A 16,806-nucleotide genomic window follows, 5' to 3' on the forward strand; every position below is an offset into this window, starting at 1 on the left:
TACATTCTAAACCACTTACATTTAGCGACTTACAGGAGTAATTAGGGTTAATTGCCTTGCTCAAGGGCACAGACATATTTTTCACCTTGCCGGCTCAGGGATTCGAACTAGTGACCTTTTGGTTACTGGCTCAATGCTTTTAACAGCTAAGCTACCTGCCGCCCCCTATTTAATTTGAATGTTGCCGTTAGTCATATGTAACTCCCCAGTAAAATGGAGCAAAGGAAAATAATAATCTAGATAGCGAGACCGGACCAATGGAGGGTGAAGTCCCTTGAGAATCGGGAGTTTATGGAGTGAGAAAGATGGAGGTTTATTAGTGGAGATAATGGGGTGAGAAGATGGATATATATTTTCAACTGACAGCACGGGGCTGTAACAGCTATGACATCACCATGCCTTTATGATTAACACAGTCACAGACCCACGGCCCATCTGGTCTGGATACCAGCTTATGGTGGCATCAGTCTGGCGTGTAACACACACGTAAACGCTCACACACACCTGGTAGAAAGAGTGGAAGCTTCTCTCCCCCTCCTGTTGGAAGATGACTCTGGACTGTAAGAGAAACAGATTTAGTTTAGTTGATTCAGAGAGAAATATATTTGATCTTTATTTATACAGGTGATCTCATCGGGAATAAAACATGTATTTTCTAGCGCCCCCTACCTTCTCCAGCAGGTAGTTGTTGATGTGGCCCCCGATGGGATCTCCCTTGAAGTCGAAGTTGATGTCCATGTACTTGCCGAAGCGGCTGGAGTTGTCGTTGCGGTTGGTCTTGGCGTTGCCGAAGGCCTCTAGTACACAGTTGGATTTCAGCAGCATGTTTTTCACCCTGGAGAGAGAGGCGACACATGTTCTCAGTGATACTAACGGCTCGCCGGGCTCCTATCAACTGATACTAACCCACGGAGATAAACAATAAGGTGGCCTATGGAGGACGACGGGGATGAATATAGTAGTGTGAGGTAGATACACGAGAGTTAAGACTTAAAGGGATAGTACGACATTCTGGTATTGTTCTACTTACTCCGAGTCAGATGAACTCGTGGATACCATTTCTCCGCGTGCAGTATGAATGAAATTAAAGGCAGCTTCGCGAGCCATTGCTAACATGCGTTAGCACAACGACTGGAAGTCTACAGGTACGCTGGCCAGAATCTTACACTATCCCTGTAAGTTCTCCATTTTACACCGATTTAGGTAGAACTGTCATTACTCGGTCAGATCCTACAGTTGCCTGTCCCTTACAGGGCCCATCTGTGTTAGGACAAGGTTATAGATGGTTGGAGTGTCTTATATCAACATGTTCATGTGCAGTATACGACAACTCCATTTAGCACAGAGACTACGTTGGCCCTGGATATTTATGCTGTGTATTTATGCTGTGTAGTGCTGGGTCAGACCACAGGCTCCTCACAACATACTCTGTGCTGGGGTGCACGCCTCCTCCCATGGCCCATACAAACACGAGCACCGCAGCGCACATATACCACCCGCTCTGGCTATCCCATTAGTCGGAGCTCCATACAGCCTGTAGCATTTCCTTACATGCAGGGCAGAACTGGGAGAGTTGTGGGCTTATAAACGTGACTTGTACTCTCTGTCTTAAAATAACACAAAACGACAGTTTTACTCCTTTAAAATGGCTACAGGGAAGATGTAGTGGGTCAAGGGCAATATATTCAGCACTAAAAGGCCATAAACAGCCCTATTTCTGGGTTTTTATTACGAGTGGTGTGTGCCAATCATGTGTGTGTCATAAGGAGGGTTATAAAGCATTTATACAGCTGAGCTTTGATCCTTGGGCCAATGTAGAAATGATAACAGGGGTAATAACTAGTAATGACCTGATAGGCAGGGGTGTAGTGCTGCATGGAGTGATACTCTCTCACTTTTGGTAAATCGAATTCTGTAAAATTAATTCAGATACATTTTATATAAATTATATTTAATTACCACTGAAATTCAATGGAAAACGATAGAAAGACAAACCAAATCAATATGTATAGCAGCCTAGAGGTAAATGGTGGTTTCTTCCCTGTCTTCTCTGGTGTTGTCAAGGACGATGAAGAACTGTAGGCTTCGCAATAATGCATTTAGGTTATAGTTTTTAACAACGGGTCAAACAAGCTGTAGCTAGCTACAAACTAAACTGAAAAAACACGCTGCCGTGAAGCTACATTTTCAGATATTATATGTTTCTTAAAAATATAAAAAATTCTCCCCAATTTCATGATATCCAATTGGTAGTTACAGTCTTGTCCCATCACTGCAACTCCTGTACGGACTCGGGACAGGCGACAGTCGAGAGCCATGCGTCCCCTGCCAAGCCTCACTGTTTCTTGACACACTGCTCGCTTAAACCCGGAAGCCAGCCGCACCATTGTGTCGGAGGAAACACTGTACAGCTGGCGACCGAAGTCAGAGTGCATATGCCTGGCCACCACAAGGAGTCGCTAGAGAGCGATGGGACAAGGACATCCCGGCTGGCCAAACCCTCCCTTAACCCGGACATCGCTGGGCCAATTGTGCGCCGCCTCATGGGTCTCCCGGTCGCAACACAGCCCGGGATCGAACCAGGATCTGTTGTGACCACTGCGCCACTCGGGAGGCACATTTAGTTTATAGTTTAGGATGAGTTAATAAACTACACTAAAAGATTGATTTTATGGCTATTTGAAAATAAAATTCCTGCAATTCTAGGTAGTAATGATTTATGTACACTACTTGGTCAATTGACTTGATAGCCTGTTTAATCTATGCAAATCAATTATATGAATTGATAGTTGACCTCTGTTTTCTTTTATTCTGTAATAGGGTATATTAGGGTAGGCTGTCATTGTAAATAAGAATTTGTTCTTAACTGACTTGCCCAATTAAATAAAAGGTTACATTTAGAAGAAAAAATATATAAAAAACAAAAACAAAAAATATTGTAACCATGTGTTCAAGCTAATCAAATCAAAGTTGATTTATGATACAGTGTAGTTTAGGCTACAAAATACAATCAAATGCCTACTCGCAACTAAAGCTCTCCTCGCAAACAGTGCAATGATATCAAGCTAAATGTATTTGTATTTACATTAGGCTGTAGTGTACAAATAGCTATACCACGTGGTCGTAGGTCTATTAGGCAATACTGAAAATTATTCCTGAACTGACCGAATGGCTAAGTTGGTTCAACTTCTTTATCATTGAGCGATCCTGACGCTGTCCTTTCATCACCAGGAAGGGCGCTCCAATCGTTTAAAGTAACACTCATCAAGATATGTTGCCTACGGCTAACAGTCCTTCTCATCACTTAGGCCTAGTATTATTATTACAAATAGAAGATTATCAATTCTCACAATGGTGCTCGTTTAGTAAAGTTAGATCAAAGCTAAATCAATGTCTCGCAAGATCACATAATGATTCATTTGAGTTTTACAAAACAGAACTAAATATAATAGCATAGAATAGTAGGCCTATAATGTTACACCAAAAACACCTAACGAGATTTTAGGATGGTTAGCTTAGGCTGACGAGTCCCCAAAAAATGATCATGCACCAAATCTCAACAGAGCGCGATATGCTTTTATTGAAACAAAATACAAGAAAAGGCTAATAGTTTGTTGACACCATCTGGTCTAATTAGCTCAAAATGCATATTCCCATGAAACTGATTAAGATCAATCAAATTATTGGCATGCAGATGCAGTTTGGGATTTTTTCACCGGAAAAAACGTAAAGAATTCACGATGGACAGTGATTTTGAATTGAGGAATGTTTGAGGGTATGAAAAAATGTTGCATTTCCTTGAGACAATATGTGTGGGCATAGGCAGACATTGCAATTTTTTACATTTAAAAGAAATGTAACCTTTATTAACTAGGCAAGTCAGTTAATAACAAATTCTTATTTTACAATGATGGCCTAGGAACAGTGTGTTAACTGCCTTGTTCAGGGACAGAACGACAGATTTGATTTGATCTAGCAACCTTTCGGTTACTGGCCCAATGGCTACCTGCCACCCCAAATTGGAGGATGTATTGGAGAATGTATTTTATGCATAGGCCTGTTCTACAATGATATTTGATACGCTACATCTGTCGGTACAAACTTTCAGGAAATAATGATGTCATTAATAGCACTACACTACTGCTGATAGGAGATATAATACAGCATGTGTACTTTAGAAGATAAGGCCTATAAGGATATATACAACGGGTGGGTCTAATCCTGGATGCTGATTGGCTAAATCCGCATTCCAGCCGGTGTCTACTCCACAAGTTACCACCAGCTAAAAGCTATGAGGTTGAAATGCCTATTTACTCTGTTCCATCTCACTGCGCAATCCACTGTCTCATCAGCCCAGCCAGGCAATGTATAAACCTGATATCCATTATAAAAGCATCTAGACATTAGCTCCAATTTATTTTAGACTAGCAGTGGAGATTTGCATAAACCTCTCTGACATTTGCAGCATTTTCCATATTTAAATTCAATCTCCAGCTGTCCCATAGTAATGAATGTGTCGGCACACGACAGACAGGCAAGGAGCTTTTATCAGCCAGTCGAAATCAAGAATCAGCTGGCATAATTTTTTAAGGATATATACAAATAATGTCGACAGAAAACAGGTAAAACTAAACGAAATACAGCTATGCAGCTGTCTTTCCAGCTTCAGTTTGAAGTGATTGTGTTATCTGTGTTGTTGGCTAGCTCATCTGAACAACAGGGTCCTGACAAGAGAGCACATTTTCTATGCCAGGCGAAATCATGCATCATTAGCTCACTGTTATGGATGTATCCAAATAAATGTCACTAGAAAACAGGTTAAACAAACGCAAATGTAGCTAATTTTCTGTTATTCTGGCTGCACTATTTGACTTGACTAAGTTAGCCGTAGTTGGCCAGCTAGCAAGCAAGGGTTAAGAACACCAGCCTGTATGGCAATGGAACATTTAGAATGAACGAATGGGTTGCATCCATAGATAAAGAACAAAAATACTTAGTGACTGGGTCGCGTCTCTAGCAACAAAAGACCAGCTGGCTTGTGTAGCAACCTTAGATTTGTGTCGGGACTATATTTCGTGGAAGGATGAAATAGTATGAATAAATTAATACAATGTTTTTTTATGAAAATGTGTCAAACTTTATTTGAATATTTTTCTAACCCATATAAAATGATAAAGCCTTGAAAGCTGGTGTTTGGAGGATATATTGGCACGGATTGCAGTCCCTCGACTTTGGTTAAAAGCCTGGGTGAAAGACTTGCTGGCACGAAATTAGGCATGAATGATCATTTCCCGAAAGAAATTGGAGAATGGTGCAAAGTTCTGTACCCAATCTTCAAGGTGAATAGATTATAAGGGAAAAGTGTAGCTCCTGTAGTCGATAAACTGCATATTGATAACCAAATGTTCTGAGACACAAAGACTTATCCATGGCTATTCTAAATATTACAACGATCCCATAGAGGAGTCGAATAATGGTAAGAAAGACCCAATACTAGCCATGGTAGGGATTGTAATAAAATATATACAGTTGAAGTCGGAAGTTTACATACACCTTAGCCAAATACTTTTAAACTCAGTTTTTCACAATTCCTGACATTTAATCCTAGTAACAATTCCCTGTCTTAGGTCAGTTAGGATCACCACTTAATTTTAAGAATGTGAAATGTCAGAATAATAGTAGAGAGAATTATTTATTTCAGCTTTTTTTTTCTTTCATCACATTCACAGTGGGTCAGAAGTTTAAATACACTCAATTAGTATTGGGTAGCATTGCCTTTCAATTGTTTAACTTGGGTCAAATGTTTCAGGTAGCCTTCCACAAGCTTCCCACAAACCTTTGGGTGAATCTTGGCCCATTTCTCCTGACAGAGCTGGTGTAACTGAGTCAGGTTTGTAGGCCTCCTTGCTCGCACACGCTTTTTCAGTTCTGCCCACACATATTCTATAGGATTGAGGTCAGGGCTTTGTGATGGCTACTCCAATACCTTGACTTTGTTGTCCTTAAGCTATTTTGCCACAACTTTGGAAGTATGTTTGGGGTCATTGTCTATTTGGAAGACCCATTTGCGACCAAGCTTTAACTTCCTGACTGATGTCTTGAGATGTTGTTTCAATATATCTACATCATTTTCCATCCTCATGATGCCATCTATTTTGTAAAGTCCACCAGTCCCTCCTGCAGCAAAGCACCCCCATAACATGATGCTGCCACCCCTGCGCTTCATGGTTGGGATGGTGTTCTTCAGCTTGCAAGCCTCCCCATTTTTCCTCCAAACGATGGTCATTATGGCCAAACAGTTCTATTTCGTTTCATCAGACCAGAGAACATTTCTCCAAAAAGTTCCATCTTTCTCTCCATGTGCAGTTGCAAACCATAGTCTGGATTTTTTATGGCAGTTTTGAAGCAGTGGCCTTTTCCTTGCTGAACAGCCTTTCAGGTTATGTCGATATAGGACTCGTTTTACTGTGGATATAGATACTTTTGTACCTGTTTCCTCCAGAATATTCACAAGGTCCTTTGCTGTTGTTCTGGGATTGATTTGCACTTTTCGCACCAAAGTACATTCATCTCTAGGAGACAGAATGCATCTCCTTCCTGAGCGGTGTGATGGCTGCGTGGTCCCATGGTGTTTACACTTGCGTACTATTGTTTGTACAGATGAACGTGGTACTTTCAGGCGTTTGCAAATTGCTCCCAAGTATGAACCAGACTTGTGGAGGTCTACAATATTTTTTCTGAGGTCTTGGCTGATTTCTTTTGAAATTTTGAAGGTAGGCCTTGAAATACATCCACAAGTACACCTCCAATAGGCTCAAATGACGTCAATTAGCCTATCAGAAGCTTCTGAAGCCATGGCATCATTTGATGGAATTTTCCAAGCTGTTTAAGGGCACAGTAAACTTAGTGTATGTAAACTTCTGACCCACTGGAATGGTGATACAGTGAATTCTAAGTGAAATTATCTGTCTGTAAATAATTGTTGGAAAAAGTAATTGTGTCATGCACAAAGTAGATGTCCTAACCGATTCGTCAAAACTATAGTTTGTTAACAAGGAATTTGTGGAGTGGTTGAAAAACAAGTTGTAATGACCTAAGGGTATATAACAAAGTATTGAGATAAACTTTTGTTATTGACCAAATACTTATTTTCCACCATAATTTGCAAATAAATTCATTAAAAATCCTACAATGTGATTTTCTGGATTTTTTTCCCTCATTTTGTCTGTCATAGTTGAAGTGTACCTATGATGAAAATGACAGGCCTCTCTCATCTTTTTAAGTGGGAGAACTTGCACAATTGGTGGCTGACTAAATACTTTTTTGCCCCACTGTACATTTTAAAATAAATGATAAATCTAGTTTATTTATTTATTGTCCTATCATAATTGAACGTTCCCCAATCCTATACCCTAGACACCCACCAGAGCGACCCATAAACTAAAGAGAACTAAAAAAGCAGCACTTTCCCCTCAAGATTCTGAGCCTGCCTGGCAGGGTTGGTCCTACAAAGCCAAAGCCCCCTGAAGGGATAGCATAACATACAAGAAAATTCCAAAGCTGCTAATGAGAACCTTGACGACCTTGCACCTAGCCGGTGGGGATTCCGGTGGGGTGCCTCCACCCAGGTCATGGCAGTGCTGGAAACACTAGATGCAGTAACCCATTGGGAGGGGGTCACCCTCGGACAATCAGAGAGGGGGTATATTATTGTGGCCCCAAAGTCTGACGGAACAGAGATGCTTGGGAAAATGGTCACAACGGGGGACCAGCGTGTGTGTGTTTCAGGGGAAGGGGGTGTATCTGATCTCCATCACCCAGGACTTGAAAATGGTTCATCAAATCTCCCCATTTTTGCCAGCCTTAGCTCAATATTGCATGCGTTCTCAAACAGCTGCAACTGTATATGAATTTGTAAATCAAGTCCTTTCTTGAATTGGGCTCACGGATGGAAAGACTTGAGCATCTGAGCTTATGTTTGTTTGTGGTAGAAAGGGGTTGAGGGTGTATGAGTGTGTGTATGTGTGTATGTATCCCACATCTGTTGCTAGAAGGTAATGATGTTAGGATGAATAACAACAAATGTGTCTGGTAATCTACCATTTATATAGGAGTGGTTAAAACATGCTAATAACGGTCCTCTGAGAATATCAAAAAAGACTTGGTATATCACTGAGCGATCCTGACGCTGTCCTTTCATCACCAGGAAGGGCGCTCCAATCGTTTAAAGTAACACTCATCAAGATATGTTGCCTACGGCTAACAGTCCTTCTCATCACTTAGGCCTAGTATTATTATTACAAATAGAAGATTATCAATTCTCACAATGGTGCTCGTTTAGTAAAGTTAGATCAAAGCTAAATCAATGTCTCGCAAGATCACATAATGATTCATTTGAGTTTTACAAAACAGAACTAAATATAATAGCATAGAATAGTAGGCCTATAATGTTACACCAAAAACACCTAACGAGATTTTAGGATGGTTAGCTTAGGCTGACGAGTCCCCAAAAAATGATCATGCACCAAATCTCAACAGAGCGCGATATGCTTTTATTGAAACAAAATACAAGAAAAGGCTAATAGTTTGTTGACACCATCTGGTCTAATTAGCTCAAAATGCATATTCCCATGAAACTGATTAAGATCAATCAAATTATTGGCATGCAGACGCAGTTTGGGATTTTTCACCGGAAAATACGTAAAGAATTCACGATGGACAGTGATTTTGAATTGAGGAATGTTTGAGGGTATGAAAAATGTTGCATTTCCTTGAGACAATATGTGTGGGCATAGGCAGACATTGCAATTTTTTATATTTAAAAGAAATGTAACCTTTATTAACTAGGCAAGTCAGTTAATAACAAATTCTTATTTTACATGATGGCCTAGGAACAGTGTGTTAACTGCCTTGTTCAGGGACAGAACGACAGATGTTTACCTTGTCAGCTCGGGGATTTGATCTACCAACCTTTCGGTTACTCGCCCAATGGCTACCTGCCACCCCAAATTGGAGGATGTATTGGAGAATGTATTTTATGCATAGGCCTGTTCTACAATGATATTTGATACGCTACATCTGTCGGTACAAACTTTCAGGAAATAATGATGTCATTAATAGCACTACACTACTGCTGATAGGAGATATAATACAGCATGTGTACTTTAGAAGATAAGGCCTATAAGGATATATACAACGGGTGGGTCTAATCCTGGATGCTGATTGGCTAAATCCGCATTCCAGCCGGTGTCTACTCCACAAGTTACCACCAGCTAAAAGCTATGAGGTTGAAATGCCTATTTACTCTGTTCCATCTCACTGCGCAATCCACTGTCATCAGCCCAGCCAGGCAATGTATAAACTTGTTATCCATTATAAAAGCATCTAGACATTATCTCCAATTTATTTTAGACTAGCAGTGGAGATTTGCATAAACCTCTCTGACATTTGCAGCATTGTTTCCATATTGAAATTCAATCTTCAGCTGTCCCATAGTAATGAATGTGTCGGGACACGACAGACAGGCAGGGAGCTTTTATCAGCCAGTCGAAATCAAGAATCAGCTGGCATAATTTTTAAGGATATATACAAATAATGTCAACAGAAAACAGGTAAAACTAAACGAAATGCAGCTATGCAGCTGTCTTTCCAGCTTCAGTTTGAAGTGATTGTGTTAGCTGTGTTGTTGGCTAGCTCATCTGAACAATAGTGTCCTGACAAGAGAGCACATTTTCTATGCCAGGCGAAATCATGCATCATTAGCTCACTGTTATGGATGTATCCAAATAAATGTCACTAGAAAACAGGTTAAACAAATGCAAATGTAGCTAATTTGCTGTTATTCTGGCTGCACTATTTGACTTGACTAAGTTAGCTGTAGTTGGCCAGCTAGCAAGCAAGGGTTAAGAACGCCAGCCAGTATGGCAATGGAACATTTAGAATGAACGAATGGGTCGCATCCATAGATATAGAACAAAAATACAACAAAAGACCAGCTGGCTGGCAAACCTTAGATTTGTGTCGGGACTATATTTTGTGGAAGGATGAAATAGTATGAATAAATTAATACAATGGTTGGTGTCAAACATTATTTGAATATTTTTCTAACCCATATAAAATGATAAAGCCCTGAAAGCTGGTGTTTGGAGGATATATTGGCACGGAGTGCAGGCCCTCGACTTTGGTTAAAAGCCTGGGTGAAAGACTTGCTGGCACGAAAATAGGCATGAATGATCAATTCCCGAAAGAAATTGGAGAATGGTGCAAAGTTCTGTACCCAATCTTCAAGGTGAATAGATTATAAGGGAAAAGTGTAGCTCCCGTAGTCGATAAACTGCATATTGATAACCAAATGTTCTGAGACACAAAGACTTATCCATGGCTATTCTAAATATTACAACGATCCCATAGAGGAGTCGAATAATGGTAAGAAAGACCCAATACTAGCCATGGTAGGGATTGTAATAAAATATATACAGTTGAAGTCGGAAGTTTACATACACCTTAGCCAAATACTTTTAAACTCAGTTTTTCACAATTCCTGACATTTAATCCTAGTAACAATTCCCTGTCTTAGGTCAGTTAGGATCACCACTTAATTTTAAGAATGTGAAATGTCAGAATAATAGTAGAGAGAATGATTTATTTCAGCTTTTTTTTTCTTTCATCACATTCCCAGTGGGTCAGAAGTTTAAATACACTCAATTAGTATTGGGTAGCATTGCCTTTAAATTGTTTAACTTGGGTCAAATGTTTCAGGTAGCCTTCCACAAGCTTCCCACAAACCTTTGGGTGAATCTTGGCCCATTTCTCCTGACAGAGCTGGTGTAACTGAGTCAGGTTTGTAGGCCTCCTTGCTCGCACACGCTTTTTCAGTTCTGCCCACACATATTCTATAGGATTGAGGTCAGGGCTTTGTGATGGCTACTCCAATACCTTGACTTTGTTGTCCTTAAGCTATTTTGCCACAACTTTGGAAGTATGCTTGGGGTCATTGTCTATTTGGAAGACCCATTTGCGACCAAGCTTTAACTTCCTGACTGATGTCTTGAGATGTTGTTTCAATATATCTACATCATTTTCCATCCTCATGATGCCATCTATTTTGTAAAGTCCACCAGTCCCTCCTGCAGCAAAGCACCCCCATAACATGATGCTGCCACCCCTGCGCTTCATGGTTGGGATGGTGTTCTTCAGCTTGCAAGCCTCCCCATTTTTCCTCCAAACGATGGTCATTATGGCCAAACAGTTCTATTTCGTTTCATCAGACCAGAGAACATTTCTCCAAAAAGTTCCATCTTTCTCTCCATGTGCAGTTGCAAACCATAGTCTGGATTTTTTATGGCAGTTTTGGAGCAGTGGCCTTTTCCTTGCTGAACAGCCTTTCAGGTTATGTCGATATAGGACTCGTTTTACTGTGGATATAGATACTTTTGTACCTGTTTCCTCCAGAATATTCACAAGGTCCTTTGCTGTTGTTCTGGGATTGATTTGCACTTTTCGCACCAAAGTACATTCATCTCTAGGAGACAGAATGCATCTCCTTCCTGAGCGGTGTGATGGCTGCGTGGTCCCATGGTGTTTACACTTGCGTACTATTGTTTGTACAGATGAACGTGGTACTTTCAGGCGTTTGCAAATTGCTCCCAAGTATGAACCAGACTTGTGGAGGTCTACAATATTTTTTCTGAGGTCTTGGCTGATTTCTTTTGAAATTTTGAAGGTAGGCCTTGAAATACATCCACAAGTACACCTCCAATAGGCTCAAATGACGTCAATTAGCCTATCAGAAGCTTCTGAAGCCATGGCATCATTTGATGGAATTTTCCAAGCTGTTTAAAGGCACAGTAAACTTAGTGTATGTAAACTTCTGACCCACTGGAATGGTGATACAGTGAATTCTAAGTGAAATTATCTGTCTGTAAATAATTGTTGGAAAAAGTAATTGTGTCATGCACAAAGTAGATGTCCTAACCGACTCGTCAAAACTATAGTTTGTTAACAAGGAATTTGTGGAGTGGTTGAAAAACAAGTTGTAATGACCTAAGGGTATATAACAAAGTATTGAGATAAACTTTTGTTATTGACCAAATACTTATTTTCCACCATAATTTGCAAATAAATTCATTAAAAATCCTACAATGTGATTTTCTGGATTTTTTTCCCTCATTTTGTCTGTCATAGTTGAAGTGTACCTATGATGAAAATGACAGGCCTCTCTCATCTTTTTAAGTGGGAGAACTTGCACAATTGGTGGCTGACTAAATACTTTTTTGCCCCACTGTACATTTTAAAATAAATGATAAATCTAGTTTATTTATTTATTGTCCTATCATAATTGAACGTTCCCCAATCTCATACCCTAGACACCCACCAGAGCGACCCATAAACTAAAGAGAACTAAAAAAGCAGCACTTTCCCCTCAAGATTCTGAGCCTGCCTGGCAGGGTTGGTCCTACAAAGCCAAAGCCCCCTGAAGGGATAGCATAACATACAAGAAAATTCCAAAGCTGCTAATGAGAACCTTGACGACCTTGTACCTAGCCGGTGGGGATTCCGGTGGGGTGCCTCCACCCAGGTCATGGCAGTGCTGGAAACACTAGATGCAGTAACCCATTGGGAGGGGGTCACCCTCGGACAATCAGAGAGGGGGTATATTATTGTGGCCCCAAAGTCTGACGGAACAGAGATGCTTGGGAAAATGGTCACAACGGGGGACCAGCATGTGTGTGTTTCAGGGGAAGGGGGTGTATCTGATCTCCATCACCCAGGACTTGAAAATGGTTCATCAAATCTCCCCATTTTTGCCAGCCTTAGCTCAATATTGCATGCGTTCTCAAACAGCTGCAACTGTATATGAATTTGTAAATCAAGTCCTTTCTTGAATTGGGCTCAGGGATGGAAAGACTTGAGCATCTGAGCTTATGTTTGTTTGTGGTAGAAAGGGGTTTAGGGTGTATGAGTGTGAGTATGTGTGTATGTATCCCTGTATCCCTGTATCTGTTGCTAGAGGGTAACGATGTTAGGATGAATAACAACAAATGTGTCTGGTAATCTACCATTTATATAGGAGTGGTTAAAACATGCAAATAACGGTCCTCTGAGAATATCAAAAAAGACTTGGTATACAGTACCAGTCAAAGGTTTGGATACACCTACTCATTCCTGGGTTTTTCTTTATTTTGACTATTTTATTAATTGTTGAATAATAGTGAAGACATCAAAACTATGAAATAACACATATGGAATCATGTAGTAACCAAAAAAGTGTTAAACAAATCAAAATATATTTTACATTTGAGATGAAACTGGCTCTCATGAGGACCGCCACAGGAAACGAACACCCAAAGTTATCTCTGCTGCAGAGGATAAGTTCATTAGCACCTCAGATTGCAGCCCAAATAAATGCTTCACAGAGTTCAAGTAACAGACACGTCAACATCAACTGTTCAGAGGAGACTGCGTGAATCAGGCCTTCATGGTCTAATTTCTGTAAAGAAACCACTATTAAAGGACACAAATAAGAACAAGAGACTTGCTTGGGCCAAGAAACACGAGCAATGAACATTAGATCGGTGGAAATCTGTCCTTTGGTCTGATGAGTCCAAATTTTGGATTTTAGGTTCCAACCGCCGTGTCTTTGTGAGACGCAGAGTAGGTGAATGGATGATCTCCGCATGTGTGGTTCCCACCCTGAAGCATGGAGGAGGAGGTGTGATGGTGCTTTGCTGGTGACACTGTCTGTGATTTATTTAGAATGCACGGCACACTAAACCAGCATGGCTACCACAGCACTCTGCAGCAATACGCTATCCCATCTGGTTTGTGCTTAGTGGGACTATCATTTGTTTTCAACAGGACAATGACCCAAAACACACCTCCAGGCTGTGTAAGAGCTAATTGACCAAGGAGTGATGGAGTGCTGCATCAGATGACCTGGCCTCCACAATCACCCGACCTCAACCCAAATGAGATAGTTTGGGATGAGTTGGACCGCAGAGTGAAGGAAAAGCAGTCAACAAGTGCTCAGCATATGTGGGAACTCCTTCAAAACTGTTGGAAAAGCATTCCTCATTAAGCTGGCTGAGAGAATGTCAAGAGTGTGCAAAGCTGTCATCAAGGCAAAGGGTGGCTGCTTTGAAGAATCAAAAATCTAAAATATATCTTGACTTGTTTCACACTTTTTTGGTTACTACATGATTCCATGTGTGTAATTTCATAGTTTTGATGTCTTCACTGTATAGCCATTGATTCTTGAGGAATATAACTTAGAAATGCCTCATGACCTTCAATTGAACTGGAGTGTGACAGATTATTGATTACAATTTTGGACAGGTACTGTAACAGATTACATTTAGAAAGTAACCTGCCCAACCCTGGTTATAAGCAGTGCTGTAGTATGCACCTCCGTGAGGCGGTATTTTGTATACAATATTGAACATTTAGAAATAACACCGTATATGGTGTGACGGTATATCACCCAAGCCTACCTTCAACCAATATTAATCTTGCATGGCAAGCAACGCACTTTTACTCAAGACTGTGTCCCAAATCATCACATTCTCTACTGCGATAGAGAGGCATTTCTGCTCCATCTAGCAGAAACCCTCCCAGTGCATACCACAGGTGAAATGGTGACAACTATCTCAAACTTTCGTTTATCATACTGTACTCCTGGGAATGCAAACAATTTCTGATTACTTCTGCATTCCCAGGTCATTTAGTATGGACATTCTGAGAATGTTCAAATGGAAACCTCTCACAGAAGAACGGCAGAACGTCTCACCTTTCCACCTCCGCTCTTTGCCCAGGGTTTGTGATAGCAGCAATGTATTGCATTATATATTTGCTGGCTTCAGTCTTCCCGGCGCCACTCTCCCCTGCAATGAAAAAAAGAAACACAAAAATGTGTTAGAAAGTGCCAGGGAATCCAATGAGAAGGTCTAAAATGTCATCTATATTAACACAGGCTTCTTCAGGGTGAGTTTTGGGATTGATGCCTTTTCATACAGAATATTCCTCTCTTCACCACTAAGTGGCACTCTGTCAACCAAATAGATTCACCACGCTGTCACAGCTTGTGGCCACTTTCAATGTTTTCTTAGAAATAAGGTGAAGAATTGGTCCTGCTATTTTCAACTATATAGGGTCATATTGAGTTCCCCAAAAGGCTTTCCACTGAAATGACAAACTCACATTACTCCAGACAGAAAACTTTAGAGCAAAAGTCAGACATGACTTCAATATTTTGAGAAAATATTTTACACTTTAAAAAGGTACGTTTTCAAACGAAAACTAAAGTTGGCATCAAGGAAGACGCAATTTGACCTGAACCAGTGTTATGTACGTGTATTACTTCTTATACGCATTTATGAGCCCTTATAATATCCTATAATGTTGGGTATTTCTATGCTGCAATTAATTCACTAGACAGATACGAATTCATCAATCAAAACTGATTTGGTTGGCCGTTTCAGAGGGCTTCCCCCGTTACCTGAGATGACAATACAGGTGTCCTTGTTCCTCCTCTTCATGGCTTTGTAGGCTGCGTCTGCGATGGCGAAGAGATGTGGCGGTCGCTCGTACAGCTCCCGGCCCTTGTACTGCTCGATGGTGTCTCGACCGTAGATGTTCATGGCACGGTAAGGGTTAACCGACACCACCACCTCGCCGATGTAGGTGTAGATACGACCCTTCTCAAACCTGCAGCCACATGAGACAACGAGCATGGTCAACTCCTCCTCATGTCACCTGACAACGTACCGGTACCCCCTCAGTATATAGCCTCGCTATTGTTATTTTACTGCTGCTCTTTAATTAGTTGTTAATTTTTTTATATATTTTTTTGTAGGTATTTAAAATAAAAATGCATTGTTGGTTAAGGGCTTGTAAGTAAGCATTTCACTGTAAGGTCTACTACACCTGTGGTATTCGGTGCATGTGACAAATAAACATTTGATTTGAACGTGTGATGCTACATTGCTAATTAATAAGATTATTAGAGGAAAAGGACCGTTTTTGGAGTAGAATGTATACATTTTCAAAAAGGCATATATTTAAAACATTTGTGGATAAAACATATCCACAAATGCTGGTCAGAAGTACAGGTATTCCAGTCAAATCTAACATTTTAGCATACCCACAACAACAAAAAAGCTCAAGACTATACGAGGTCATGTTTGGACAACCAAGCAATCTGCTCTCGCTCTCATCATAACCCTTGATTAGCCTTTATGATGTTCTATCACCAACCTTATCATCCCAACATCGACAGTAATCCACTGACTCTGTGCAGAGGTAACAGCATCTAGCGCTGAGAAACATTACATTAGTGTCCTGCTCTCTATGTAAGACTATAAAAAAAAATGTTTTATTGTCACATACACCAGATAGGTGCAGTGAAATGTGTTGTTTTACAGTGCCAGCCATGTTCAAGGGCACATCAGATATTTCACCTTGTCTGCCCTTTTGGTTGGGGGGGGGGGGGTGCAAAGTACAGTCCGCCGGACACTTCAATCCGTATGTACAGTCTTGTCTCATCGCTGCAACTCCCGTACGGACTCGGGGAGAGGCGTAGGTCGAGAGCCGTGCGTCCCACGAAACACGACCCAGCCAAGCCGCACTGCTTCTTGACACAATGCCCGCCTAACCCGGAAGCCAGCCGCACCAACGTGTCGGAGGAAATACCGTACACCTGGCGACAGTGTCAGCATGCATGCGCCCGGCCTGCCACAGGAGTCGCTAGAGCGCGATGGGACAAGACAGCTGTGCCACTCCGGAGGCCCCCGCCAATTGATTTTATTAAAC

At 40.9% G+C, this 16,806-nt stretch overlaps 1 protein-coding gene across 1 annotated transcript in view; it reads right to left on the reverse strand.

The window, feature by feature from the left end:
- myo1d (myosin 1D) overlaps positions 1-16,806 on the reverse strand; it is a 126,337-nt gene that overhangs the window by 85,381 nt on the left and 24,150 nt on the right. Inside the window, exons 2-5 of the mRNA XM_036946371.2 lie at positions 15,494-15,702; positions 14,786-14,879; positions 670-835; positions 505-558 (exon numbers count right to left, since the gene is read on the reverse strand). Coding sequence (XP_036802266.1) covers positions 505-558; positions 670-835; positions 14,786-14,879; positions 15,494-15,702 — 523 coding nt within the window. The remainder of the gene's footprint in view (positions 1-504; positions 559-669; positions 836-14,785; positions 14,880-15,493; positions 15,703-16,806) is intronic.

This window comes from Oncorhynchus mykiss, chromosome 16 (genome assembly GCF_057628025.1).
Source record: "Oncorhynchus mykiss isolate SJ-2025 chromosome 16, ASM5762802v1, whole genome shotgun sequence".
Taxonomy (NCBI): domain Eukaryota; kingdom Metazoa; phylum Chordata; class Actinopteri; order Salmoniformes; family Salmonidae; genus Oncorhynchus; species Oncorhynchus mykiss.